Genomic DNA, 27,932 nt, shown 5'->3' with positions numbered 1-27,932 from the left:
GGGGGGGGGGAGGAGAAAGAGAGAGGGAGAGGCAGGATATGCTGTAGACTTTCTGAAGTTCAGAAAGTCGGAGAGAGCGACTCATGCCGGTTCTATACAGTCCAACGCCATTAAAAAAAAATAGGCAACAACACATAACCCTCACCAACAGGATCAATAGTGGACACTGAATGATAGTCACGGTGGAGGCATCACATCAACACAGCACCCTGCCACCACAACACCTCCATTGCTTCCTCCTTAACACAAGAAATCCTTCCTCTTGCTCCCTTGGAAGAGTGAGATTGCGGAAACTATTCCCAGGTGAGAGAAGCAATCCCGAGATTGTCTGATTCAGAGGACGAGTTATTTACTGAAGAGGCCGACTGTTCTCGTGGTGGGGGGAGGGGGGGGGGCTGGGGAGAGAGAGGGAAGATGGTGTGGTCTCAGTCTGTAATCCCCTTTGGCTTCCATGGCAACAGAAATCCAAGTGCGATTTAAATCAGCAATCATGTGGCAGTGTCTAACTGACCGATCGACTGGGTAAGGCATGACCAAGAGACAAGTGTGTATGGGGGAGAGGGAGGGGAGGGGGGGTGGTGTTGATCCTAATACAGCGAACATATAAAGTGCCACACACCCCACGGTGACGAGCCAGCCATGTTATCCGTGCTTCCAGAGGCGAGTCCGCTATTGCTTCCCCCTCTTAACAGTCGAGCCACGTGCCGTGTGATGCGGTCACTTCTCTAAAGGTGTCTCTTCATGTGCAGAGCCAGGTGGTCGGATCGTGAAAAACACCTGGAAGTAAATGGAGAGAGTGTTAGAACAGTGTTAAAACCAATGCATCACATCATCTGGTCTTCACCAACACCCACCCCTGCCACCCCACATCCTCCGACTCCCATTATTCCAGCAAACCAGCACATAAGAGCCTTTCCAGGACTATCTCGATTGCAATCCTGCTCCCAGCCATGAAGTGAATGAGCGATTTTATCCAGGCAGACGGGGGGTGGTGAGTTTAACATCTCATCCTATAAACGGCATCTCGAGCAGTGCGGAACTCCCTCCCCCCCTCCCCTCCCCACGCACACGGCAATGCATTGGAGGGTCAGCCTAGACGAAGTGCTCATAATTTCTGATGCGAGGCTTTCACGGTGGCAGGGGTGGGAGGGGGGGAAGATATGACGAAAGAGAGTGAGAAAGAGGAAAGGAGAGAAACAAAGAGGAAGGGAGAGAGAGAGAGAGAGAGAGAGAGAGGAATAGCGGGGAAGAGGGAGAAAGAGGAACAAAGGGGGAGAGAGAGAGAGAGGAATGGAATGAACCGCAGAGAGAAAAGAGTGTGGGGCAAAATAGCGCGAGAGAGAGAGAGCGACGTAGAACGGTCAAAACTCCAGGCCTTACTCAGCTGTAGAAAGCCAAATGCTGCCACAAACCATATCTGTGAGCTCAGCAAGCAAGCAGCCGTTGCCAGGCAAGGCAGCAAGTGTCCCTTAAGGGATATTTTGAAGTCACGATATTGTTATAAAAGATTTCAGTTTGCTTGGAATTTTCTCATGCAAATCTAAATGTGGGGCGAGGGGGATGGGAAAGAGAAGGGGAAAACAAACGGGTGAATTTTCGCTCTGCAAATTGAACAGCGGATGACATGGTGTGAGTGGGTGAGAGTGGCAGGTGGCACGGTCTGGCAAGCAGATGGCATGGGAGCAGGTGCCTGGTCTCGCTTCAACTGTAATCAAACAGGCAGTAGGACATCTAATAAGACCCTCACCCCCCCAAGCCTCCGCTCGGTGTACCCGCCCCCCCACCACCCCCCACACCAGCCTCGGTTGCCACATCAACACCCGATTAACTTATTAGACAGGATTAATGACAGGCTGCCGAGCACTCAGCGGGACACAGCGCCACACAATACTGCTGCCAGCTCGCCCCTCGCTTCCTACCCCTTCATTAAGTCAACAGAGCAAACGAGAAAGAAATGACAGCACAAGCCGGGAAGAACGCAAGTAAATCACTTTCAACCTCAGAGTGGTCTGCTGGAGACAACGTTAGAGGCAGCCTGGCACGCCGTGACTGATGGGAGTGCTCTAGTAATATTCCGGGGAAGGGGAGGGGGGAACGGAGAGAGACACACATACATATCTCCAGAGACAGACACAGAGAAACAACCCCCCCGACCCCCCCATCACAGCACACTGACACCCACCCCCCACCCCCCAAATCATAGTACTCTGACATACACCAGAATGGGAAGATCGGGTTCACTGTTGGGATACATTGCCCCCCTCCCCTCGTTGCTTGATCTCCGTGTCCTGGGCGTGAGCCTGGCTTACCTGTCGCAGTGGTTACATTTGAATGGCTTGGCTCCCGTGTGTTTCCTGTAATGTCGGGTCAGCTCGTCGCTTCGTGCAAAACGCCATTCACATCCTTCCCACGAGCACTTGTACGGCTTCTCACCTGTAGAAAGGCATTAAACCCAAGAGAGACAGTGAGGGAGAGATTAAGATCAACATAACCGCGTGTCAGTGCAGTGGTACCCCTCTTGCCTCCGAGTCAGAAGGTTATGAGTTCAAGCCCCACATAGTCTAAATTGATGCTCCAATGCAGTGCTGGGGGTGTTTTGCATTATCGGAGATGACATACTTCGGATGAGACGTTAAAAATTATTTTTGGCCAGGACACAAGCAGAAACTCCCTTTTCTTTTTGAATCATGTCATGTGATCTTTTAACATCCACCTGAACACACAGACAAAGATACCATAGCATTATTCAAAACAAGAAGGGAGTGTCTCCCAGTAGGCAAAATCCCCCAAACCCAATTGATTACTCACTCAAACTGGCTGCTGCACAGTAAATTCTGTGAAGTGCTTTGGAATGTCCTTCGACATGAAAGGCATTATATCAAATGCAAGGATTATTATTATAATACAGAATAGAGCCAGAAAGAGTAACCCCACCATGTCATGCTTGCACAGTGCTGACAGATCAGATGCCTCTGGATGAGCCATCTATCGTGCCTACTGTCAGTCAAACAAATATGAATTATTTTCTTTCCCCTGCGCAGAAAACCAGACACAATGAGTCTGGCCCTTCTGAACCACCACAAGGTCAGAGAGCATGAGTGAGCGCAAGTGAGCTAGAGAAAGAGATAGAGAGAGAGAAAGAGACAATGACCAAACAGTTAACAATCTGCAGATTCTCTCAGACACCATAGTGCACTGATAACCTGTTGAGCAAAGGACACTGGGGCACAGGCAAGTAGGTTCAAAATCCCAGTTTGCACAGAGTTAGGTGATTTCATCCAGGATGTCAATGAACCTCAGCGTCTCCCCGGACTGGGGAAAGAAATTGTCAGCACAGATTCATCAGGACCCCGAGTGCTTCTGAGAAGTGCGAGGCCGTCAGGGGAGGTCAGACTAGGTTCGGCTGTGATGCTTTCAACCCCCCTTTAACCTCCCACCACCCCTTAATCACAGCTACCAACCCTCAGTGCTAGGGATTGTGAGTGAAGGCTGACTGACCAACTGACCGACCACTTGGGTGAGCTACTTGAGGTGCTTGTGAAAATTGAAGGAAAAAAATTGGCAACGTAAAAAAAATTATTCCAAACGTATTAAAAGGGGCCGCTCTGCTGTCTGAGATTTGGAGCTATCTGCAGTTATCCTCTCTTATATTGCTCCCAACCCACTCATCAACCAAATTTCTCCCTCACCACCAATTCAAATTCATTCACTGCTCATCTTGTTACTTGCCTCATACGGTCTAAGCTGATACTCCAATTCAGAGACGGGTTCAAGTCTCACGTCAAGACTTGAACTCACATAGTCTAAGCTGACACGGCAATGCAGCGTTGGGGGGGGGGGGGATTCCATTATCAGAGGTGTCAGCTTCGGATGAGACAATAAACCGAGGTCCCATCTGCCTGTTCAGGTGGACAGATCACGTGGCACTATTCAAAACATTTCTCCCAGTGTCCTGGCCAACAATCCCAATGGTAAGATGGGTCACTCACTTCATGGTTGTTTGTGGGACATTGCTGTGCGCAAATTGGCTGTCACATTCGCCTACAAATACAGTCACTTTACGGTATATCCTGTGAAGTACTCTGAGTCACTCTCCTAAAGTGAGAGACTCTATATCAAATGCAAGAATTATTTATTATTATTAATAGGACACGGTGGTGCAGACTAGTTGCCAATTAGGTATAACAAGGTAACACTTTAATTTCTGATCAATTATATTTCGTGAAGCGCTTGGAGCAATTTCTTTTTTTTTTAGCCTGGAAGGCGTCATATAAATGTTATTATTATTAGCTTAAAAAATATCTTTCCAAAGCCTGGAGAGAGATTTTCCTTTGCATGATTATAGCTGTTGCACATCGTTACGCGCAATTGGGAAAGAAAAAAAAAATCCAAGTTTTTTTTTTAATGTCTTTTAAAGTAAAATAGGAGCAAGCACAGGTGCCAGCCAGACAGTCTCTACTGCTGCCACTCTCACCCGTGGCTCCATTAATTGGGACTTGTCCCCAGAGGAGGAACAGCAGTGGAGCAGGCAGGCTGAGGCACGCAGCAAGGTTGAAGCCAGTTATCGCTCTATACATGGTACTGATGCAGTCGCCTAGCAACCAGTCTCTCTTACCCCTCCATCCTCCACCCCCCTTCATCCTCCACCCACACGTCTACTGCTGCGATACCTCATTATACCGCAGTCAGCTGCTGTCACCAGGTCTGACCTTTCTCTGGGAGTTTGTGAGGAGGGCGCGAGGTAAGAGGAAGGGAGAAAGAAAGGTGCGGGGAAGGTGAAAAAAAATCATTTTTCTCCTAATTCTCCTATGTCCTCGGCAAAACGAAAAGGCAAACTGTTTCCGTGCCTCCTACTCGGGCATCACAAAGATAAATGTTAATCGCAGCAAGGCTCGGCTATTCCATCAGTCGCGAGGTGAGCCGGCGGAGGTTAGTCAACAACAGCATCACCCCAACAAAGGTAGTCTGGCCAAATAATCACGTGACGGAATACATTGTCTTGTCTCCCGAGTCTCTCTGTTACTCTCTCCCCGCACCCCCAGCGCGAACCCAAAACCCCAGAACCCTAACTTCACAGCGCCCCCCCACCCCCCACCGCCCCCAACCCGCGGCAGAGAGAGAAGGGCCGGTACAGACCTCGGCCTTCCCAGCGCAGTCTCTGCACAGCAGCACCACTGAGATTAAGAACTGGTGTAAAAAGGAGAGTAACTCAGTCACTCCTCACCAACACTACATCAAACTCAGACACTCCTCACCGATATTCCGCAAACAGTAAATCTCCCTCTATTGTGTCCATCCAGCACTCCCAGGTCAGCTACAGGATACAATGCAATTCTCCAGTCCCAATAATGTATCTTAAACCCAATCTGAGAAGGGTGTTTGAACTTCCCATCTCTCTCCAGTAATGTGCAATCCACTGACTGCAGAATTGCTTTATCTTACAAAGAACAAGATAGAAACCGCTGCTGAGAATCCCTTTGCACAGCGCCTCTGCCAGACCGCGAGACAGTGGGTCATGGAGAAGAAGCCTGATCCTCGCAAAGATGCACTCTGCCAGCGCGAGGAGAGATCTGGCTGCTTGCCACAGTTCACCCGCCTGAGTCACATTTTCCCCACATGATTTTATTCCCATGTCACATATCCCGGGGTGATGTGGCATAAGAAGAGGAGGTTGGGGGTGGGGGGGGGTGGGGTGCGGAGTATAAAAGAAAAACAGTCCATACGCTGAGAGTTTTGGAAAACGGATTCATACACATGATCTTCCCATCTTCCAGAGAGCCCAGTCCTCCTCTAGCATAGCACCCTCAGATCACACCTATTGTGCTATATGCCCTGCCACCCCACCACCATCAAACCGAGCCGAGAAAAATCGTCAAATCTTAGCTTTACCAACAACATTTGTACAGCCCCTTTCACGGCAGGAGGACGTCCCAAAGCACTGAGTGACGTGAAAGCGGGAAGATGGCGCCATATCTATTTATCGATTTACGGAGTGAACGCTTTGCTTTGCGGCTGAGAGTCACACCAGAGAGGCTAGCAGTGAGGGAGGGAGGGGTGGCGGGGGGAGGCAGTGAGCGAGGGGGTGGCGGGGGGGGGGGGAGGCAGTGAGCGAGGGGGGGGGGAGGCAGTGAGCGGGGGGGGGGGGAGGCAGTGAGCGAGGGGGGGGGGAGGCAGTGAGCGAGGGGGGGGAGGCAGTGAGCGAGGGGGGGGGAGGCAGTGAGCGAGGGGGGGGGAGGCAGTGAGCGAGGGGGGGGAGGCAGTGAGCGAGGGGGGGGGAGGCAGTGAGCGAGGGGGGGGGAGGCAGTGAGCGAGGGGGGGGAGGCAGTGAGCGAGGGGGGGGAGGCAGTGAGCGAGGGGGGGGAGGCAGTGAGCGAGGGGGGGAGACAGTGAGCGAGGGGGGGGAGACAGTGAGCGAGGGGGGGGGGAGACAGTGAGCGAGGGGGGGGGGAGACAGTGAGCGAGGGGGGGGGGAGACAGTGAGCGAGGGGGGGGGGGAGACAGTGAGCGAGGGGGGGGGGAGACAGTGAGCGAGGGGGGGGGGGGGGGGAGACAGTGAGCGAGGGGGGGGGGAGACAGTGAGCGGGGGGGGGGGAGACAGTGAGCGAGGGGGGGGGGAGACAGTGAGCGAGGGGGGGGAGACAGTGAGCGAGGGGGGGGAGACAGTGAGCGAGGGGGGGAGACAGTGAGCGAGGGGGGGGAGACAGTGAGCGAGGGGGGGGGGAGACAGTGAGCGAGGGGGGGGAGACAGTGAGCGAGGGGGGGGAGACAGTGAGCGAGGGGGGGGAGACAGTGAGTGAGGGGGAGACAGTGAGCGAGGGAGGGGGTAGGCAGTGAGCGAGGGAGGGGGTAGGCAGTGCGCGGGGGGGGGGGCGGGGGGGGGGGGGGCGGGGGGAGGCAGTGAGCGAGATGGGTGGGGAGGCAGTGAGCGAGGGGGTTGGGGGAGGCAGTGAGCAAAGGGGGGTGGGGGAGGCAGTGAGCGAGGGGGGGGGAGGAGGCAGTGAGCGAGAGGGGTGGGGGATTAAGTGGTCTGGCCTGACTAACCTGTGTGCGTCCTCTGGTGAGCCTTCAGGTGTGAGCTCTTGGTGTAAACCTTCCGGCAGCCATTAAACTGACAGCGGTGTACTCTCTTCTTGCTGTCCGCCGAGCCCTCCTGGTCGCCCTTGCCAGCCCCCCTGGGCTGGCCGAGACCCCCTTTCCTGGGCCCGGTTTTGCCCGTGGGCGAGTCCTCCGCGGCACCCAGGACGTGCAAGGGTTTGATCAAGTGCCTCCCGAGCTCCGGCGAGGAGGGTGGGGTGAGCGAGGTCACAGCGTTGAGCTGAGCGGGGTTGACGGCAGCGTATGTCTCGGCGAGCTGCTCAGTGCTGCGGTGTAAGGCGAGGGGCACTGCCAGCAGCAGCTTGTGCGGGGTGGTAGGGGTGCAGGGCAGCTCTGCCATGTCCTCGGGGGGCTCCGGGGAATCCGCCAGCTCCCCCTCGCCGCTCTCTGCCGACGAGGTGCTCAGCGCACACTCCAACTCCTCCCAGAACGGCTCCGACAGTCTCTTTGGCTCCGTCTGAAGGTAACGCTCCAACTCAAGGCGGGTCTGGAGAAAGAGAAGGACAAACAGAGCATCACTGGGGAGAAATATCCTGCTGGTGTTACTTACTACAACAACAACTTGCATTTATATAGTGCCCTTCATGGTGGGTAGAGTCTCAGAGCGCTTAACAATGGTGGAGCCTGACCCTGAGCTGGAGGGAGGATGGAGATGACCTTAGGTAAGGTTGAAGGGGGAAGGTCTTCAGGCATGATCTGAAAATGGGGAAGGAGGAAGCAAAGCGGAAGGATTGAGGGAGAGAGTTCCAAAGTTTCGGGGCGCAGTGGCTGAAAGCACTTACAGCAAACAACTTGTATTTCGGCCACAAAACGCACACTGTCACACTGTTTTACCATTTACCCTTAAACAGCACTTTTCCTAATAGAGAGGACGTCCCAAATCGCTTGACAATGTCTGGCTACAGGAGCTGAGCGGATTAAGGAGAGGAAAGAAGACCAAAAGAAGTACATTTTGAGATGCAGGTGAGCGTTCAGAGAGCGGGAAACAGTCCGGCCGAAAGCCCATCTGACAATGGTGTGGTGGAGTAGGCCGGTGTTGGCTGTGTAGTGTGTCCTGTGGAGCGTTTTGAAATGTCGCAACATAGTAAGGCGTTGTATCAAATGCAAGGATTAATACTATTGTTATTCACGTAGGGTAACGTCATGGAGAGCTTAAAAATCAATCGTCTTCAGCAGAAGCCCGGTTGGCTTCAAAAAGATCCCAAGACCCATGACTGATTAGCACGAGACTCAAGATAACAGGAACTCTACAATCTGATCTTTTAGGCCCACTCATTGCTCCGTTTAGCCTCCTTGCACTGGGTACCCAGCGGGATCCAAGACGAACGACTAAAATTAAGGTTCAGCGAGCACTGAAGCTCAGGGTCCCATATACCTCCCAATTCAAACTCACGGAGCTCAGCGCCACCTATCCCATAGCAGCTACCACAGTACATGGTGACCAAGTGCTGAGCACACACCAAATATAGAGACCATCCTGACCACAGAACATGAACATGAACAATTTAGTTTAACCCCACTCTCCTTCTCGCTACCTGTTTTCCTTGGAGTCCTGTAGCTCAGGGGTTAGAGCACTCGCTTTGCAAGTGAGAGACCTGAGTTCAATTCCAGGCAGAGGGCGAAACCTTGGGCAAGTTTCCTTACTCCACACAGAGCCTAATAATAATCCCTCCAAAGAAAACCAAAACAATAATAAATTGGTCATTTTCAATCCACGACTGTTTGTGGGACATTGCTGTGCGCAATTGGCTGCCGCGTTCGCCCACAAATATACAGTCAATTCACTTTACAGTGTGTTCTGTGAAGCGCTTTGGGACGTCCTCCCGACGTGAAAAGCGCTATATCATATGCAAGGATTATTATTATTAAGATCCCTCTTCTTCAAACACCTATTGATTCCCTTTTGAAAGAACCTACAGATTGCTTCAACTATAGAAATCGACAAACGCAACTTTTATTTGCATAGATGGGACTTGGACAGCAGCAGTCAGAGCACCTTGCACCATTCGCCTACAACAACAACAACAGAATTACATTTATAGAGCGCCTTTCACGTCGGGAGGTCTTCCCAAGGCACTGTCGTGAAAGGCACTATATCAGATGTAAGGATTATATTATTATAATTACTATTTATTCGCACAGAAAAATTAGGCATCCATTGAGACCACTAGACAGCGCTGAGTGGGAATCTTTAGCATTTTATTTAGCAATTTTTAAATATATATATAAATTGTTATACTGTAAAGTGGTTTACTGCATCTTTTGTGGGTGAAATACAGCAGCCATTGCCCCACAAACAACCATGACGTGAGTGACCAATTTTATTAGGGGATTGTCGGGCAAGCCACAAGGAGAATCTCCCTTCTCTTTTCGAATAGTGCCATGGGATCTTTATCGTTCGTCCGCCTGAACAGGCAGATAGGAGTTTGGTTTTAACATCTCATCCGAAGGATGGCACCTCCCCAGCACTGTGCTGGAGTATCACCTTAGACTATGAAATTCCAAATCTCAAAGTGAGGTTTGAACCCACAACCTTCCGACTCAGAACAAGAATGCTACCACTGAGTCATATATTTTTACTTTACATTTACTGTAAAGGGCAGCGATAGTGTGTTTTGTACATGATCAACTCTTTAATAAATAAGAATAGGAATAATGGAATCCCGTAGCATATTGGTTAGAGCACTTGCTCTGCTACTCAGGTTCGATTCCCAGGCAGGGCAAAAACTTAGGCAAGTTTCCTTACTCAACACACTTCTATTTGCCTAGCAGTGAATAGGAACCCTGTTGTCAGTCAATTGGTGGCTTGCTTTCCCAGGGTAATAATTCCCATCATTAATGAATAAATAATAATAACTTGGTCACTCGATCCACGGTTGTTTGTGGGACATTGCTGTACGCAATTGGCTGCCGCATTTCACTCACAAAAATATATACAGTCAATTTACTATTCTGTGAAGCGCTTTGAGACGTCTCGACGACATGATTAGGCGCTATATCAAATGCAAGGATGATTTTTAATATTACCCTGTGCTGCTATCACCAGTAACAGCTCCTTCATTCCCAGCTCCTGCACCTGGGAGCTCTGGCTGCCAGCTGCAAATGCACTTGACAGAAATGCACGCGAGTGAGCCTGTGAAACACCTCCCAGCAGGAAAATTACACGGCAATTAGTGGGAAACCCATTCAAAACTAACACGTCTTGAAGGCCGCCAAGGCAGCTAATGAAATGGGACTCATGTCATTACAGCCTGCTAATAAAAGGGGAAATTAAATAGATTTTAATTACATTGCAGATCTGGAACAAAGACGGGTTTTCTCTCTCTTTCTCTCTCCCTCTCTTCCTGCTTTTTGGATCTTCCCAGAGGGGATTAGAGATAAACCTCATCCCTCTTCCCGTTCTGCACTTATCTGCCTTTCAGTAGCAACTTCCTGCAAACATCCTGCTTCCCAAGCAGATCTGGGCTCCCATTGTGTTGCTATTCTCCCTGCCTCTTATGCTGAGCGCTAATAACATCTTTTCTTCTTTTATGAAGCTGCAGGGAAAAAGGCGGCTCATTTCAACGACCCTCTTCCCTCCTCGCTCTCCCTCACCAGGTCACAGGCCCGTCCAGCTGCTCCTGGGAGATATGGCAACATAATATAAGCCACCAGTTCCCTCCCTCTAGTTTAGGTTTATCCAATGTGTGAAATAAAGAATGTGGCTTTTAATAATCATAATGTGTTCCTTGCATTAGTTAACATCACAAATTTTATCCCTGTGGTCCACCTGCTTCTGGTGCAACCTTTCTCCAAACCCACCACAGCCACACTGAGCCTGTCCTAATCCACCACATAGTCACACCATCATCTTTAACCCCCACCTTAACAGGCAGTTTAGGACTTAATTTAACATCTCACATGAAGGATGGCACCTCTGACAATGCAGCGCTCCCCAAGCACTGTACTGGAGTGGCACGAGAGACTGAAATCAAACAAAGGACCATCTTCATTTGAATCTCTCATAATACTCCTTGCATTTGATATAACACCTTATTATGTCGTCGACACGTCTCAAAGCGCTTTGCAGGATTTTACCGTGAAGTGTAATGACTGAGTATTTGCAGACAAACACGGCAGACAATTACCGCACAGCAATGTCCCACAAACGATCCTGAAGTGCGTGACCAATTTTATTTGGGGGATTGTTGGCCAGGACACCAGGAGAAAATACACAGCTATTACACTTTACAGTATATCCTGCATTCGAAATGCTTCGATAAAGTGATAATGCGCTGTAAGGATTACTATATCAATAGCAAAGGTTATTATATCAAATGCAGGGATTACGAGGTGACACATGGTTTGAACTACACCCGCAGGGATAGCACCCCGAGCCGGGCATCCCATCATTGCACTGGGGAGCACCAGCCACACTGATGGGAGGGGAGGAGCTCTGAGGAGCTTCATCCAATTTGCATTGAGATCGAGCGAGCAATGAATTACACACAGCGCTGGCTTTGTTTCCACCGCGTGTCGGGGGCCGTGAATTCTCATTGTGATCCTAATGTAAAAGGACCCTGCAGAAGAATGCCTGAGTCGGTGGAGCACCAAAGGCCGGGGGTTTATTGTAAAATTAATAAAAAAAAGTGATCTCGCTTGGTGGCTGTAATGTATTCATCGCCAGACACATTAATTCCGATCTCTGTGCGATGCAGTCAGCCAGACGCTATCAATCAGGAGCAGCTGACTGCTAATAGGATTAGACTGGGAGGCTTGTGGTGTGTGCACGGCTGCAACACCAGCCAGTGAAACACTGCAAAGCGCCCAATCTCACCCAATCCCGACCCCTTTTATTTCATTAAATTCTTCCACAGGGATTATTTCTGTTCAAATAGGATTGCTGGTTGTTTAAATTTTAATGGGGGGCGGGGAGTGGGGGGGAAGCAGATCCTGGTTAATCAGATTAACATACAAGGATAGGACAGCAAGGAAAATCCCATTTATGATTCCTCCCAGCTCCCCCCCACCACCACACGCAAACGTACAAACACACACACACGCGCACACACACCTTAAGATCACCCGCATGTGATTAGTTCAGTCAACATACATGTCACATCTCTCCTCTTCTCTCATTTCTTTCTCCCACCCCCACCACCACCAACAATAAACAACAGTGAGAATAACTTGCAATTTTTGCACAGCAATGTCCCACAACCAACCAGCCATGAAGTGAGCCACCAATTCTATTGGAGGATTGTTGGCCAGGACAGAGAGAGAAACCTCCCTCTCTTTTTGAATAGTGCCATGGGATCCTTAACATCCTCCAGAACAGGCAATCAGGACCTCGACTTAACATCTCATCCAAAGACGGCACTTCTGACAAATCAGTGCTCCGCCAGCATTGCACTGGAGTGTCAGCCTAAACTGTGACAGCAACTGGTCTCCCAACTTTAAAATTGGGTCAGGCTACACCAGGTGTTGGGGAGTGGGGAGGGAAGGAAAGATAAAAAAACATACATCCACCCTCTCCAAATATATGGCCATTTCTGGCTCATTCAATGTGATGAACAGTCAGCTACTAAACAGTCACTACATTTTACAGTATATCCCGTGAAGCACTCTGAGACATCCTCCCGACATGAAAACCGTTGTATCAAATGTAAGGATTATTATTTTTTAATAACTTGTGGGTGAACACTGCAGTCAATTTCAGCTCAGCATTGTGCCACAATTTTCACATATGCATATGCACGCACGCACACACACACATATTCCCCACTCCCCTTCCAAACAGAGCTCGGTCAAGACTAGACCATTCAGAAACCTTACAACAACTGACCAGTGGAGACATCATTCCAAGTCACAGTAAGATCCAGGCACAGATGAAAGGTCAATCTTCTAGGACAACTGCACCGTCCTTATTTTTAACACTGCCATTAAAACTGTCACAGAATTCCTCCATTCAGTGTAACTCTGGGCCAAAAGACATTTGAGCCCCTGTAAAACCGCACACAGCTATCAAGCCCACCTCCTGGAGTACAGTGGGGACAATGCTGGGGCAGGAACCCTCACTGCTACCCACCCACAAGCTAAGTATTTTGTGCCTTGTTTATATTAAGAACCAAGGCGCACATCATTACTTTGAGATCACGGTCCAGGTTGACACACCAGCATAGTACTGGAGGGTCATTAAATCATAATAGGTGCCGTCCTTCAGATGAGACATTAAACCGAAGTTCCGTGTGCCATTCAGGTGGATGTTAAAGATCTCATCGCACTATTCAAAACGAGAAGGGAATTTCTCTCTTGCACTGTCCTAACTAATAATCCCCTCAAAATTGATTATTCACGACTTAGCTGTTCGCTGAGTGCAAATTGGCTGGTACATTCACCTACAAAACACACAGTCACTACAGTTTACAGGAAATCCTGTGAAGCACTATGAGACGTTCTCCCGACATGAAAGGCTCTATATCAAATGTAAACGTTATTATTTTTATTATTACAATATTGGAGAGTGCTGGCTAGGCACTTACAATTTCCCTTAGGAGGGAGCCACGAGTGCTGCCTTACAGTCGGGGTCACGAGGCCTGACAAATAGAGTTATAGATAATAAAATGATTTAAACTGACAAACAATCCTGGTGAAAATACAGCCGAGAGAGAGGGAGAGCACGCGCGAGAGATCAAGTGAGCGAGAGAGAGAGAGAGCATCAAAGCGTCTCTGATGATCTGCTTTGAACACGTTACTCTGTAAAAGTGGAATAAAATGAGACCATTGTTCCCGTCACATCTAATATGAAGCAGTGAATGTTCTGCAATAAACACCAGCACTGCAGGGCACAGTCAACTGAAGAGCAGTCCCAGCAACCGTTTAAAGGCACTTCCACTCCGACACAGAGCAACATAACCTTTAGCAATCAGTCAGGAGCTGAGACCTGGGTCTCACACACACATAGTCTGGCTGCAGGGAGCTGTGCTCAGGAGGTGACGGGCCACAGCACAGCAGTGATTTTAAACCCCTCCCTACCAATGATTTGTCTATCATTCCTTCCCCACCCTCCACTCACCTCAACAATCCCTACAGCGCGTTAAAACCATTTAAAACCAACCCTAGCACAACGCAATCGAAGCTTCTTTTCTAGAGTCTGTGTAGATAGGAATCCCCCCCTTTTTGATCAATTCTTCCTCTGCAAAAATGTCTGACTCGCATGCCGACAAACCCCTCATTCCCCCTTCCCCCATCCCCCCACCCCAGGACCTCACCCAGGTGACTATTCTCCAGGTGTGAGACTCGACTGAGAGCTTTGGATGGGTTATAATAATAATAATCCTTACATTTGATATAGCGCTTTTCACGTCGGGAGGACGTCCCAAAACGCTTCACAGAACACACTGCAAAGTGAATTGACTGTATATTTGTGGGCAAACGCGGCAGCCAATTGCGCACAGCAATGTCCCACAAACAGTCGTAGATTGAAAATGACCAATTTATTATTGTTTTTGGTTTTTGGAGGGATTATTATTAGGCTCTGTGTGGAGTAAGGAAACTTGCCCAAGATTTCGCCCTCTGCCTGGGATTGAACTCGGGTCTCTCGCTTGCAAAGCGAGGTTGTGGTGTAGGAGTGGAAGACAAGTGAATTCCAAAGGTAATGCATTGTTCAGTGATCAGGGCATTTATTCTGCACCCCTCTCACCACCCTAGAACTTGCTGAAGACAATTACACTGTCAAACAGTTTCTCTTTGCCTTCTTTAACTGTGGTGGACTTCGATCATCCTAATGCTGACTCCACAGATTGGAACGTGCACTCACCACAAGAGGCCACGTCCATCATAAAGAAGCAGCGACTTTGCCAACACACATATTAATAATCTCTGCATTTGATATGGCGCCTTATCGCGTCGTCAAGAAGTTGCAAAATGCTTCACAGAATATGCTGTAAAGTGAATTTTGTGGGAGACAAGCAGCAGCCAATTAACTGTGCACAGCAGTATCCCACAAACAGTTGTGGATTGAATGACCAAATTATTTTTTTATATTGAAGGATTACCCCCAGAAAAGCGATCTACCAATCGACTAACAACCGGGTTCCTATTTACTGCCAGGTGAACAGAGGCGTGTAACTTGGAGGAAGGAAACTTGCCCCACGTTTCGCCCTGCAGGGAATTGAACCCAGGTCCTCTCGCTTGTGAGGCAAATGTTCTAACCACTAAACTACAGGACTACATTGCAAACTTAAACATTGTTCACTTAGACCAACACTTTGCTTCTAAATTTTTCTTGGACCAGCGACAAGCTATTCCCTATTCCAAAATGATTTCAGCACCTGCCCACAAATTTGCCTGGCGGAAAAGAACAAGACTCCTGCAGCAAGGACAAGGCTGAATGGAGGCTCAAATCAATCCTTGCTTCACACTATTATCTGCAAATGGATTTCCTTTAGTCATTATCCCTTTGTCACTGAAACAAGACTTTAGAAAAAGGGCTTCCCACTGAGGAGAAGGTGTTCATCTTGGCTCGGTTGGTAACACCATCACCACAGAGTCAGAAGGTTGGGGGTTCAAGCCCCAAGTTAGGACTTTGAGCTCACGTATTCCAAGCTGGGGGAGCTCTGCATCGTCAGAGGTGCTGAACCTTCGGATGAGATGTTAAACCTCGATCACATCTGCCTGTTCAGTTGGACGTGAAAGATTGCACAGAGTAATTCGAAAGGAGAAGGGAGTTTCTCCCGGTATCCTGGTCAACAATCACCCCCAGATTAAAAAAAAGGGCATTCATTTCATATCTATTTATGGGACACTGCTGTGCGCAAATTGGCTGCCGCGTTGGCCTACAAAATACACAGTAAATCCTGCGAAGTGTTTCAAGGTGTTTTATCAATATTATTTATGAGGAAGTCAAGCCAAGCTGCTTGGCACAAAGAACTTTTTTTTTTTAAAATCACAAATGCACTGAAGTGTCCTCCTGGGGAAGGCAGCAGGGAGGCAAAGAGAGACAAGAGGCAGGTCTCAGGCACCACGAGAGGGAGAAACAGTAACTCAGGTAGACGTTCAATCTCTCACCAGTTTGTACTTTGTCCAGGGACACCAGACTTTGCAACATAAATGAACCAAGATATCAGCCAATCTTTCTACAAACCCCTCCCTACCTACGATAATCTGGTGATATTTTTATTTCCAGTCCATGCCATTCTGTCGTCTCTCATCTCTACCCAATATTGCCCAGACAAGATCGTGGATATGAAGCTAAGCAGGGAGTGGCTGTATGAGAGTAACATAGTGGTTGCCCTTCATATCCGAAGATAAACGTTCACACAATGTGAACACCTGGGTGCGTGAATCTGTTTATAGTGTAGAAGTTGCTGCCCGAACAACAACCACACTCTTAGGTAGCAACCAGTGTAACCTGCTGTCAAGGAATACCCAAGAAGAACAGACCACTTTCTAATTGCACAAGTAGAAAATATTAGTGATCCGTCAATCGACTAACAACTTACTGCTAGGTAAACGGGGGCGTGTGGAGTAAGGAAACTTACCTAAGGTTTTGCCTTGCCTGGGAACTGAACCCGGGACCTCTTGCTTGCGAGGCGAGGGCACCAATCACTACGTTATAGGACTGCTCAACGAGAGCAGTGGTGAGTGAGTGGATGAGTGGGTGGGTGGGGGCGGCAATGGGATGGAAAAAAGAGGGGACCAGGCTGAAGTCTTTCTTCCTGATAGTGAGGTGTCTAGCTGGATTTGTCACATCTCCTGCACAACACACACACTGTGCGCTTCATCAAATGCCTGAAATCCCACCTGGAAATTCCACAACATCTGCCTTTCGAGGAGGATTGTGGAACATGTTTCAGTTCAGTCTCAATTTGGAAGCCTGTTCTTTTTTTGGTTGAGGTGAGAAGGGGAGGAAAAAGCTTTCAAATTGAGCCTGAACAAAATAATTTTCCACAATATAAATTTTTTGTACAAAAAGGCTTAAGGCTCGGTGGAATTTCAGGCCTCAACAGAGGCACATGGGCAGTCGATGAAGGTAAAATACAGGCACTCCACTTTACGGCATTTGTGGAGTCCTGTAGCTCAGAGGTTAGAGCACTCGCTTTGCAAGCGAGAGACCAGAGTTCAATTCCAGGCAGGGCGAAACCTTGGGCAAGTTTCCTTACTCCACACACCTAATAATAATCCCTCCAAAAAAACAAAACAATAATAAATTGGTCATTTTCAATCTACGACTGTTTGTGGGACACTGCTGTGCGCAATTGGCTGCCGCGTTCGCCCACAAATATACAGTCAATTCACTTTACAGTATACACTGTGAAGCGCTTTGGGACGTCTAGAAGACGTGAAAAGCACTATATCAAATGCAAGTATTATTATTATCCTGGGAAACACTTTAAGAGTCCTCCGGGCACCAAAGGTCTGTATCAAATGTAAGGATAAATGATCAAAATAATCCTTATAATTGATACATTTCATGTTGTCGAGACGTATCAAAGCGATTTTACTGTAATTGTGGGTTCAAGCCCTACATCAGGATATTGACCTCACATAGACCAGACTGACAATGCAGTGGTGTGTTTCTTTTGCATTGTCCGAGGTCTCGTCTGCCTGTTCAGATGGACGTTAAAGATCTTAAGGCACTATTCGAGAAGAGAACCCCGGGGTCCTGGCCAACAAATCTCCCAAAATTAAATTGATTGTTCACTTCATTGCTCTTTGTGGAACATCACAAAATATACAGTCAAGTCACTTTACAATATATTCCATGAAGCGCTTTGGGACGTCTCGAAGACATGATAAGGCTCTATAACAAATGTAAGGATTATTATTATTATTACTCTGCCAAATTGGCTGCCACATTTGCCTACAAAACAGAATCACTACCCTTTACAAAAAATCCTGGGAAGTGTTTTGAAACGTCCTCCAAAGTGAAAGGCACAATATCAGGCGTAAGGACTGTTTTAATCGAGTTTTATGACCTGATGTCCTGTCTGCTGGTTTAGCTTCCTTTCAATCGGAGGAGAGAGTGTGCGGTGAGGGCATCACCAGGGGAAGGGGTTGGTGTGTCCAACTGCAAGAGCGTCCCGCAAGGTTCACAAAGGGTTAAGGAGCGACTCTTTCTCACTGACGTCAATCTGTTCCCAGTAACCGTTCCCGGCCAACTCTTCTCACAAACCCCTCCCCTCCCTCCTCCTCTCTTGGCCATCAGGCTACCATGACTCACCGTTGAAAACAAAAGTAAACATAAAAAAGTTGAAGTCATCCGGAACAGCTCTCAACTTGAGTTGTAAACGTGCCCCAGAAACCACCACGCTACACACCAAACACAATTGCAGATTTTTAAAAAAAACACAGCGAACAATAGGAAATAGCATCAATGTACAGAAGAGAAAAGTTGATGCATATGTGAAGTTGAAAGGAATAGAGCTATAGGTATAGGAGAGGGGGAAAGTGAGCTTGCGTGGAGTATAAACGCAAGCACAGACTGGTTGGCTGCATCATTCTGCGGAACTCGCTGCTAAACTTTTCAAACAGAAGTTAAAGCGTCACTTCGGAGCCAGTGAGAAGGAAAATATTTCCCCCGTCGCCAAGTGGAGAGGCTCCTCCCATCAATAGCTCAGCCACCCGTGCTCACTCAACTGCAGGTTTAAATTTTCAAAAGAAAACCACATCCACCCAATTAGATAAAAGCAGAACTCGGCTCACCTCTGAGCTGCTCACCTCTAGAGAATCACCAGCCTTTGTTGCAAAGCAACTCCCTCCTTCTTCATTTCAAAGAAACGTAGAACGAACCTCCTCGTTCATCTTGGCTTTACATTCTATAAATAACAATCTTTATGGCTGATAAAGTGCCTTTCACGTCAAGGAGGACGTCTCAAAGCGCTTCACAGGATTTTACTGCAAAGTGTAGTGACTTTTATTTCGTACGCGAAAGCGGCAGCCAATTTGCACACCGCGATGTCCCACAAATGGCCATGAAGCGAATGATCGGTTTTATCTGTTAGCCAGGACACCAGAAGAAATGTCTCTTTTTGAATAATAATAATCCTTGCATTTAATATAGTGCTTTTCACGTCTTCTAGACGTCTCAAAGCGCTTCACAGAACAGACTGTAAAGTGAATTGACTGTATATTTGTGGGCGAAATGTGGCAGGCAATTGCGCACAACCGTGTGAATAGGGTTATTGCGATCTTTAAACCCCACCTCAACAGGACAGTTTAACTTTTCGAAGGACAGCGAATCCGATGATGCCCCACACCACACAAGAGTTTCAGCCGAGACTGGGAGTTCAAAGTCCAGATGGGCTCCATCTACTCCCAAATTCAAATGAATTGGCTGCTCATCTCACTGTTGTCTATGGGATGTTTCGGCTTAGATTAACTCCTGTGTTTCTCTCTTTAACATTTACTTTTGTTTCTAATGGTATTGTTCAGAAGTTATTGTTATTTTAACGTGTCAGCCCGGCACAGTGGTCGTACCCTTGCTTCTGAATCAGAAGGTTGTGGGCGCAAGCCCCACGTCAGGACTTGGAATCATATAGTCTGGTCTGACACTCCATTGCGGTGCTGGGGGGGGAGGTTTGCATTGTTGCAGGTGCCGTCCTTAGGATGAGACATTAAACCGAGGCTCCGTCTGTCTGTCTGTTAAAGATCTCACAGCACAATTCGAAAAGAGAAGTGACTTTCTTCCGGCGTCCTGGCTAACAATCACCCAAATAAAATTGGTCCCTCACTCCAAGACTGTTTGTGGGACATTGCTATATTCAACCGGCTGCCGCATTTCACTCACAAAATACACAGTCAATCCACTTTACAATACCTCCCGTGAAGCTCTTTGAGACTCTCAACAACGCAATAAAAAAGATGCTAGATGCAAGGATTATTATTTTACTTAAAAAGGCACATGCTGTCAGAGGAAGGGTTGACGTCATTGCTTTGCTGATTGGATATGACACTGCACAATAAAACTACTGTTATCTTATCTTCCCACCTACTCTAGCTGTGTGCCGCACTAACCAAAAAGTTACCAGTTTAAACCTTGTTCTGTGCTCAGTTAGGGCGACAATTGACCTCAGCTCCACTAGGCTAGGAAACAAAACCTGATCGATATCCAGAAATAACCTCCTCTCCTCCATTGAAAAGTATAACTGTATAAAAGTATAACTCCCCAACTGCCCGCCCCCCGCCCCAGCACGTCCCCCATCCCGCGCCCCCCACTTCAGGAATCGATTTGTGCAAAGGTAAAGATTAGCCTTGGCCTTCGGTCCTACTGCCTTCAGCGATCAACCCAAACAGTCACTACATCTGGCATAAATTACTGGTGGAGTGCTTCCAAGATGGTATAATGTTCGAGGCTGGATTCACTTTTTATTGATAATTAATTAATAATCATTATTAATATTATTATTATTATTATTAATAATTCAACAACCTTCACAGAACAATGTTCAGGAGTGGTTTGAGAATGTAAGTGCTCTCGGAAGCTTCTCAGCTTGTTTGTTTCCCCAACATCACTTGCCACTTGGATCAGCCTCCGTCAAACTCTCAGTACCTCCCACCCCCAACCTCCTCCCCATCCGCTCTGAGGGGATCCTTGGCAGAGATAACTATCCAAGGCAGACTCTGAGGTGGAGACCATTCCATCCTTAGCCCTGAGAGTCAAAGCCTACCCAGATCTTGCACGCCTAGCTGGACAGGTATATATCACTGCTAGACTGCGGAAGAGGGCATCTACTTACATCAAATCATATCCAACACTTCATAGGTAATTGCAGTCAAGTATAGCGACTGTCTAATTTGTAGGCAAACACATCAGATGATTTCCACACATCAGTGCTCCCCAAACAATAGGGTACAGGATCAGGGCTGTGGAGGGCAATCTCAAGAACAGACACCAGGAAGTATTTCTTTACACAGAGAATAATCAATGAGTGGATCGAGTTATCGCTTTGACTCTCAGGGCTAAGGATGGAATGGTCTCCACCTCTGAGTCTGCCTTGGATAGTTATCTCTGCCAAGGATCCCCTCAGAGCAGATGGGGGGGAGGTTGGGGGTGGGGGGTACTGAGAGTTTGACGGAGTCCGATCAAAGTGGCAAGTGATGTTGGGGAAACAAACAATCAGGATCAGGATGCTGGGCACAGCTACGAAACAGCTTGATGCTGTGATGGGAGGATGGTAGAGAGGGTGTTTTGGAGGGATGACAACAAATGGGCCGAAAGGCCTTCTTCATCTGAACTGTTCTTGTGATTGCAACCAGAACAAATGATGCAAGGCTCATATTAGCCAATGCAAATGATAAGAGCCAAGATGGTCAGCAACTCAGTCACTTGGTAATGGACTCTCTGATAATCAAACCAAGTGCTTCACAGCAATAGGAAGGAATGAACAAGTGGGAATGGGTGACAGAGGTCTGGTGGAGGGGAGAGGGGGTTGCTTACTCCAGTGAGAGAGAAATAAACTGCAGTTTATTCACAAGGATTGAGTGAATTAGAAAGGAATGATCGGCCTTGCAAAGCTATTGTAAACAGCAAACACCTTCTTCCCCCGGTCTAATACACACAGATTTTGAATTCCTAACTCCTGACAGTAAATCAGCTATAGATCTACAACCCTCCAGGCACCTGGACCATTGTGGCCCAGTCTGGTGCAGAGTCTCTACATATTTTAAGTAATGCTCATTTCACAAACTCATTATCTTGCAAATCATCAAATGGTTGCCGCATTTCTCTCACAAAATACACAGTCAATTCACTTTATAATATATTCTGTGAAGCGCTTTGAGATGTCTCAACAATGTGTTAAGGCGCTATATCAAATGGAAGGATTATTATTATAATAAATTATTATAGCTTAAGCGTTTTTTTAAGTCCAATCGTTCCCAATGATCAAGTCATTAAAATGGAAAATGGTGATTGTAAAAACTAAAAGGGTCCGTGAATAGGGGGTGGGGATGGCAGAAGTCAGCAATGGCAGAATTCCCATGGGAACGTCCAGGCAGAGTGGACCTGGAGGCGATCAATCCAGGGAACAAAAATCGATTAAAACATCCGAGAAGCATTGGGCAAATCAGGGCTTGGAAACGTCACAGGAAAGGTTACACCTCACAGCAGCTAGTATTCTTCAGAGGAAAGCAGTACACACAAGGCTCATTTATAATTATCAATAATAATCTTTTTATTTCATAGTACTTATTTAGGTCGAAGCATCTCAAAACACGTCAAAGGGAACTGCTGTAGCGACTGTGTATTTTGTAGAAAAAAAACACGGCAGTTGATTTGCACCGTCAGTCCCACAAACAGCCTTGGTGGGAATGATCCTGGAATCTGGACGATTGTTGGCCAGGATGTTTTGTTGGCATAAAACACCCTGTCTGCCTGTCCCGGGTCTTTTCTGCCTGGACAGGCAGACAAGAGCTCAGTTTACAATCGGACAAGAAGGATAGCACCTCCGAAAATGCAGCTCTATAACTGGAGTGTCAGCTTGGATTAATCATTTTGAAATCCTTCAATCCTCAATCGGTAGTCTCAATTCTCAAGCTGGATATTCATTTATTTTTTTTAAAAAATAGACTTGTCCTGTGGGAAACGTGACTCCCACATCATGCCGTTCACAAGTGGGATCGCATTCCCAAGTTGGCATTAACTTGACTTGTACACATACAGTCGTTGCACACGTACACACTTCCAAGCACACGAGTGTGGTGTCACAGTGCAAAACATCTCACTAGCTTCATAAACAGAGCGAGCCCACAGTATCCAACCTCTGACCACCTCTGGTGTCACAGGCTACAGTATTTTTGCCCAGCACTAGCTTGCCTCTCACATGCTGGTGCTGTACTACAACTGTACTAACACAGTGGTACAGTTGTGATTGTGATGATGTTGGAAGACTCCATGGTGTAGACTCTAGAGAATTGTGTGTGGCACAAGCTTGGGACCGCAGCGGGTCTTTCAAGAGCTGGTTGCTCTGCTCCACTGAGCCGATCCTTAACGTTAGGGAGCCTGGCTCCTTCAGAGCCTCTCCACCCTACCTACACGTGTACAACCACCACACATACAATATACATTATATAAACACACATACATACACAAATGTAAATTGGATAGTATTAATAATAAATTATAATTGTTACATTTAATATTGTGCCATTTACGTCTGGAGGATGTCTCAAAGCGCTTCACAGGATATACTGTAAAGTGAAGCAACTGTACAGATTGTGGATGGACTCAGCGGCCAATTTCAGCTCAGCAACGTCCCACAATTTTTACATATCAGAAACACTCACGGTGTAAGAATTTACAACACTCTCTGAGTCAGAGAAATAAGAGCTATAGGTGGTCTAACGCACCAGAGAGTCCATACCCCACCAGATCAACAACAACTTGCAAGATCAGTAGCTTGTCCTACACCACTGAGTTCCTCATCTCAGCAGTGCTGCACGGGGAGATGGATAAACAAAGGTCACGCATGTGTGGGCTCTGTGACAGCTCAGAGACACTGCAGATTCTGAGACAATTCAGATCACTGACTGTACCCAGTCATGCTTTCTCTCTGAACTAGTTTGTCCTCTAGATTGACAAAAAAAAACACATTGGTCATTTAATCGTATGCTGTGCTGGGTAAATTTAACAGCGCTCTATGTCTGGCTGCTCACCGCAGGAGCAGATTTCACGTGAAGCATGGTGACAAGCGGGAAACTGTTGACTGGTGGGTTTTTTTGCAAGAGGAGTAAAGAGTTTATATCTAGAACACAGTTGCCATCAAGCAGAGTATTCACAATTTAATGTGGTATATGGATAGGGAGAGGTGATCACTCAAGACATTGTCAGGCTACAGCACAGGCCAGGCCAACAATCCCTCAAATAAAATAGTCGGTCACTCACTTCATGGTCATTTGTGGAACATTGCTGTGCGCAAGTTGTCTGCCATCTTGACCTACAAAATAGAGTGACCACACTTCACAGTAAAATCCTATGAATGCTTTGAGACTTCTTAACCAGATAACAAAACAGTATATCAAAGCGTTGATATTATTATTCTAATAATAATACCATAAAGTGCTCCTTAAACCAGCCGATTGCGGTAAAATGCCGAGACAATGGAATCGTTCCAGCCAGACAACACGTGGTGGGTGCTTTAAGCAAATATCACAGACGTTAACACGATGAACCAAATAGCCTTCTTCTCTTCTGTACATTTCTACATTGTTTAGTCCTGTGGCACTAACTGGATAACTAATGTACAGGTTGCTATCCACATTAACTGAATTTCAATATTCAGTACGAGACAATTAATTTACATCACTCGAGAGTCAGCATTTAACCGGATAATAAGTGGCTCACTGGCACTCTCTCCCAAAATCTGTTCACCTTGTCTTCTGTCTCCTAGACATCAAAACACCTCTCTTCAACCAGGGCTTGGTCAACATACTGACCCACCCCCACGTCGGGTATCTGTGAAGTACTTTGAGAGGTTATGCTATGTGAAAGGCATTCATTAGAACTCCTTTTTTAACTGCAAACATTATCCGAGATTCAGCATTGAGCTAGAAAACTGCTGTATAGAACTGAGATTCAGCATTTAATAACTACCCCATGTTCAGTGCTTAACTGGATAACTAGCATGCCTCATCAGAGATTCAAAATTTAAACAGATCACTGATATGCATTAACTAAGATTCAGCATCTATCTGGATAACTAGTGCATGTTACTTAGGTTTCAGGGTTTAACTCAATATCTATTGTATGTTAGCCGAGATTTTCCATTTTACAGATAACTAATGCACGCTGCCCGAGACTCACCATTCAACTCAATAACCAGTACACGTCACCTGAGATTTATTATTCAACTCAATAACTAGTGCACTTTACCCGAGATTTTCCATTCAACTGGATAACTAGTGTACGTTATCCAGGAAGTGTGAACAAAACAATTTGTATGTGTGTGGTGGTTGGGGAGAAGGAGGAATTCACTGAGCATCAGTGATGCCAACTGTTACAGTGAGAGGCTCACTACGCACATTTATAACAAAGACAACCCGTCTACATCGTGGTTCAATGGATCGGAGAACAGTCCGTTAACCCTTAGCGGCACTCATCAGCTCGGATTCATTCCTCTTTCGAAAAGGAGCGCAGCCATGTCTGAGACTGTAACGTTCGAGACAGCCACAAAAAAAATTAAGAGGAAACTAGTAGTCTCTTCCCTCAACCCCGTACCACCAATTAGGTCAAGTCACTTAATTGATTCATTAAGTCAATGTGTGAATGATCTGATCACAACTGATGCAGCCTTTCCGGGTTGGGGGGGGGGGGGGGGGGGTAGAGAAGAGGAATAAGGAGTCTTCTTAAATCTCAGTACCTTCCTCATCGAGATCAGGAATTTACTGAGTGAATAAGTGTCGTCCAGATCACCCCCTCCCCCTCCCCCTACACACACACACATCTACCTTTACCAGCATCTCGCACACCTGGTGACACTTTGCAATTCAACCAAAATAACGACCAGCACTGATCTGACACAGGTTGTGGCCACTCGCCAGTACCACATCACAGGGAGCGATTGGGAATGGATGCAGTCGGATGTCGGAAAGCATCCGAATCAAAACAGAGAGGGCAATGGGCGAGATAAGCCAACAACAGGTACCCCCCCCCACACACACACACACACACCCAAAAAAAAATAAGCCCCCAGACAAAATCTGTCTCCCAGAGAGAGAGAGAGAGACAAACACACCATGACCTCTCAGCATTAACTCAGTGAATGGAAACTCTTTCAGTGGAGTATAAAATCATCAGATAGGCAAATGCAAAGCGAAAACAGATCTCTCCCTCTCTCTGTGAGTGGAAAGGCAGTGTCTGCGATCTCCAGCGATAACACTCGCCATCCAAGTGATGCTCCAGACAAATGGCTACAGTAACGAGCACTGGTTTAATTTAACTGATCCCATTAATCGCGGCTGTTACTGCGTTTTAAGTCCCATTTGCCTTCACTTTGACAGCTATTTGTTACTGGGATACAGACACCACACCACAAGGTCTGAATTTCTGAACATTGGTCAATTGCACAGAGAGAGAGAGATAGAGAGAGAGAGTGAATGAATGAATGTGAAAGAGACAGACAGAGAGAGAGAGTGAATGTGAAAGAGACAGACAGAGAGAGAGAGAGAGAGAGAGAGAACCCTTCGGGCGTCTAAAACTCACAACAGATTGGAATCAATGCTACGATCGGACACCGAGAGAAATAAGTCTTAAGTCTGGTTCTGCACCAAAGATCCGCAGATCACATTAAACAGCGATGAAACTGACTGGAGAGAGGGGGAGAGAGAGAAGGAGAGGGAGAGAGAGGGGGGGGGGAGAGAGAGAAGGAGAGGGGGGGAGAGAGAGGGAGAGGGGGGGAGAGGGGGGGGGAGAGAGAGGAGAGGGGGAGAGAGAGAAGGAGAGAGGAGAGAGGAGGAGAGGAGAGGAGAGGGGGAGAGAGAAGAGGAGAGGGAGAGGGGGAGAGAGAGAAGGAGAGGGGGAGAGAGAGGGGGAAGGAGGGAGAGAGTTTAAAAAAAAGGTGATGTGCTTTCAGGGAGAGAAAGGCATTGCAATAGTGGGAGTCATATTTGGCAATAATTACAACGTTCGCCACCGGACGCTCCGCTCAACTCTCTCTCTCTCTCTCTCTCTAAGTCGTTGTCAGAGATCGGGCGCAGAGTCATCATCATCGGCCCTTCAGATCGTTACACACAGGAATTCTTAAGCTCTCAAATCAGAGAACCGTCAACGTTACATCTGCAATGATTTTCCCCTCTTATCGAAACCGGACAAAGTGTGTGGGTGTGTGTGTGGGGGGGGGTGTGTGTGTGGGGGGGTTGTGGGTGTGGGGGGGGGTGTGGGGGGTGGGGGGGTGTGGTGGGGGGGGGTGTGTGTGGGGGGGTTGTGTGTGTGGGGGGGGTGTGTGTGTGGGGGGGGGTGTGTGGGGGTGGGGGGGTGTGGGGGGTGTGTGTGTGGGGGGGGTGTTGTGTGTGGGGGGGGGGGGGTGTGTGGGGGGGGGGGGGGGTGTGGAGGTGTGTGTGTGGAGGTGTGTGTGTGGGGGTGTGGAGGTGTGTGTGGGGGTGGGGGGGTTGTGGGGGTAAAGTTACCGACCGAGATCGACTGCATTTCAAAGAAGGAAAACTTTGCTTTTATTTCAATTTCTTTACACTGTGTGTGTATATATATATATATATATATATCTGCATATAAGTTACTTTGAGCACTTTTTGCTGTTGCTGTCGTTTATCCTTTCCCAGTGAAGAGCTCTCACCGGGAGACGAGGGGGTGACACACTGAACCGGTTTAAGACTCTGGTCTGAATGAGCGATCGTTTTGCCCTCTTTTGCTCCCACATCACCTTCAGGACTGACCAGATCCAGATGTCACCCCTCACCCCCTCTCTCTCTCTCTCTCTCTTTACCCCCCTCTCCCCCCCCACCCCACCCCCCCATCTCACTCCAGCCCATCACACCAGTGTATTCACCTGCTGCCAGTTCTCCTCCAGGGAAGGTTGGGACGAGAAGTAACCCGTGTCGTGGACCAGCTGTAGCTCCTGAAAGATACTGTAATTCGCCAACACGTCCATTGCGACGGGGGAAGAGGTCCGAGGGAAAGGTGATGGGTGGGGGTGGGGGGATAGGGGGGGAAAGGAGGGGGAGGGGGTGGGGATGGGTGGGAGAGAGGAAGAGGAGGGGGGGGTGGAAAGAAGGGGATTGCAGATGCTAATGAAGACAAACTCCGATCCCTCTGCGACTTGCACCCCAGCACCAGCAGCACCAGCACCAGCAGCACCAGCAGCACCAGGTCTCGCCCACTCGCGGACGGGGCAAACCCGGGACAA

At 47.8% G+C, this 27,932-nt stretch overlaps 1 protein-coding gene across 1 annotated transcript; it reads right to left on the bottom strand.

Annotated features, from left to right (window-relative positions):
• LOC103182880 (Krueppel-like factor 7) lies at window positions 1–27,703 on the bottom strand. The gene is made up of 4 exons (XM_007900052.2): window positions 27,576–27,703; window positions 7,042–7,582; window positions 2,310–2,433; window positions 1–777 (listed from the first exon to the last, which is right to left on the bottom strand). The coding sequence occupies exons 1-4, from the start codon at window positions 27,675–27,677 to the stop codon at window positions 726–728; spliced, it is 819 nt and encodes a 272-aa protein (XP_007898243.1). The 5' UTR covers window positions 27,678–27,703; the 3' UTR covers window positions 1–725.
• Between the last annotated feature and the right edge of the window lie 229 nt (window positions 27,704–27,932).

The sequence above is a fragment of the Callorhinchus milii genome, unplaced genomic scaffold (assembly GCF_018977255.1).
Source record: "Callorhinchus milii isolate IMCB2004 unplaced genomic scaffold, IMCB_Cmil_1.0 Scaffold6, whole genome shotgun sequence".
NCBI lineage: Eukaryota > Metazoa > Chordata > Chondrichthyes > Chimaeriformes > Callorhinchidae > Callorhinchus > Callorhinchus milii.
The sequence above is the reverse complement of the archived record's forward strand: the minus strand, read 5'-3'. Positions and strand labels throughout refer to the sequence as shown.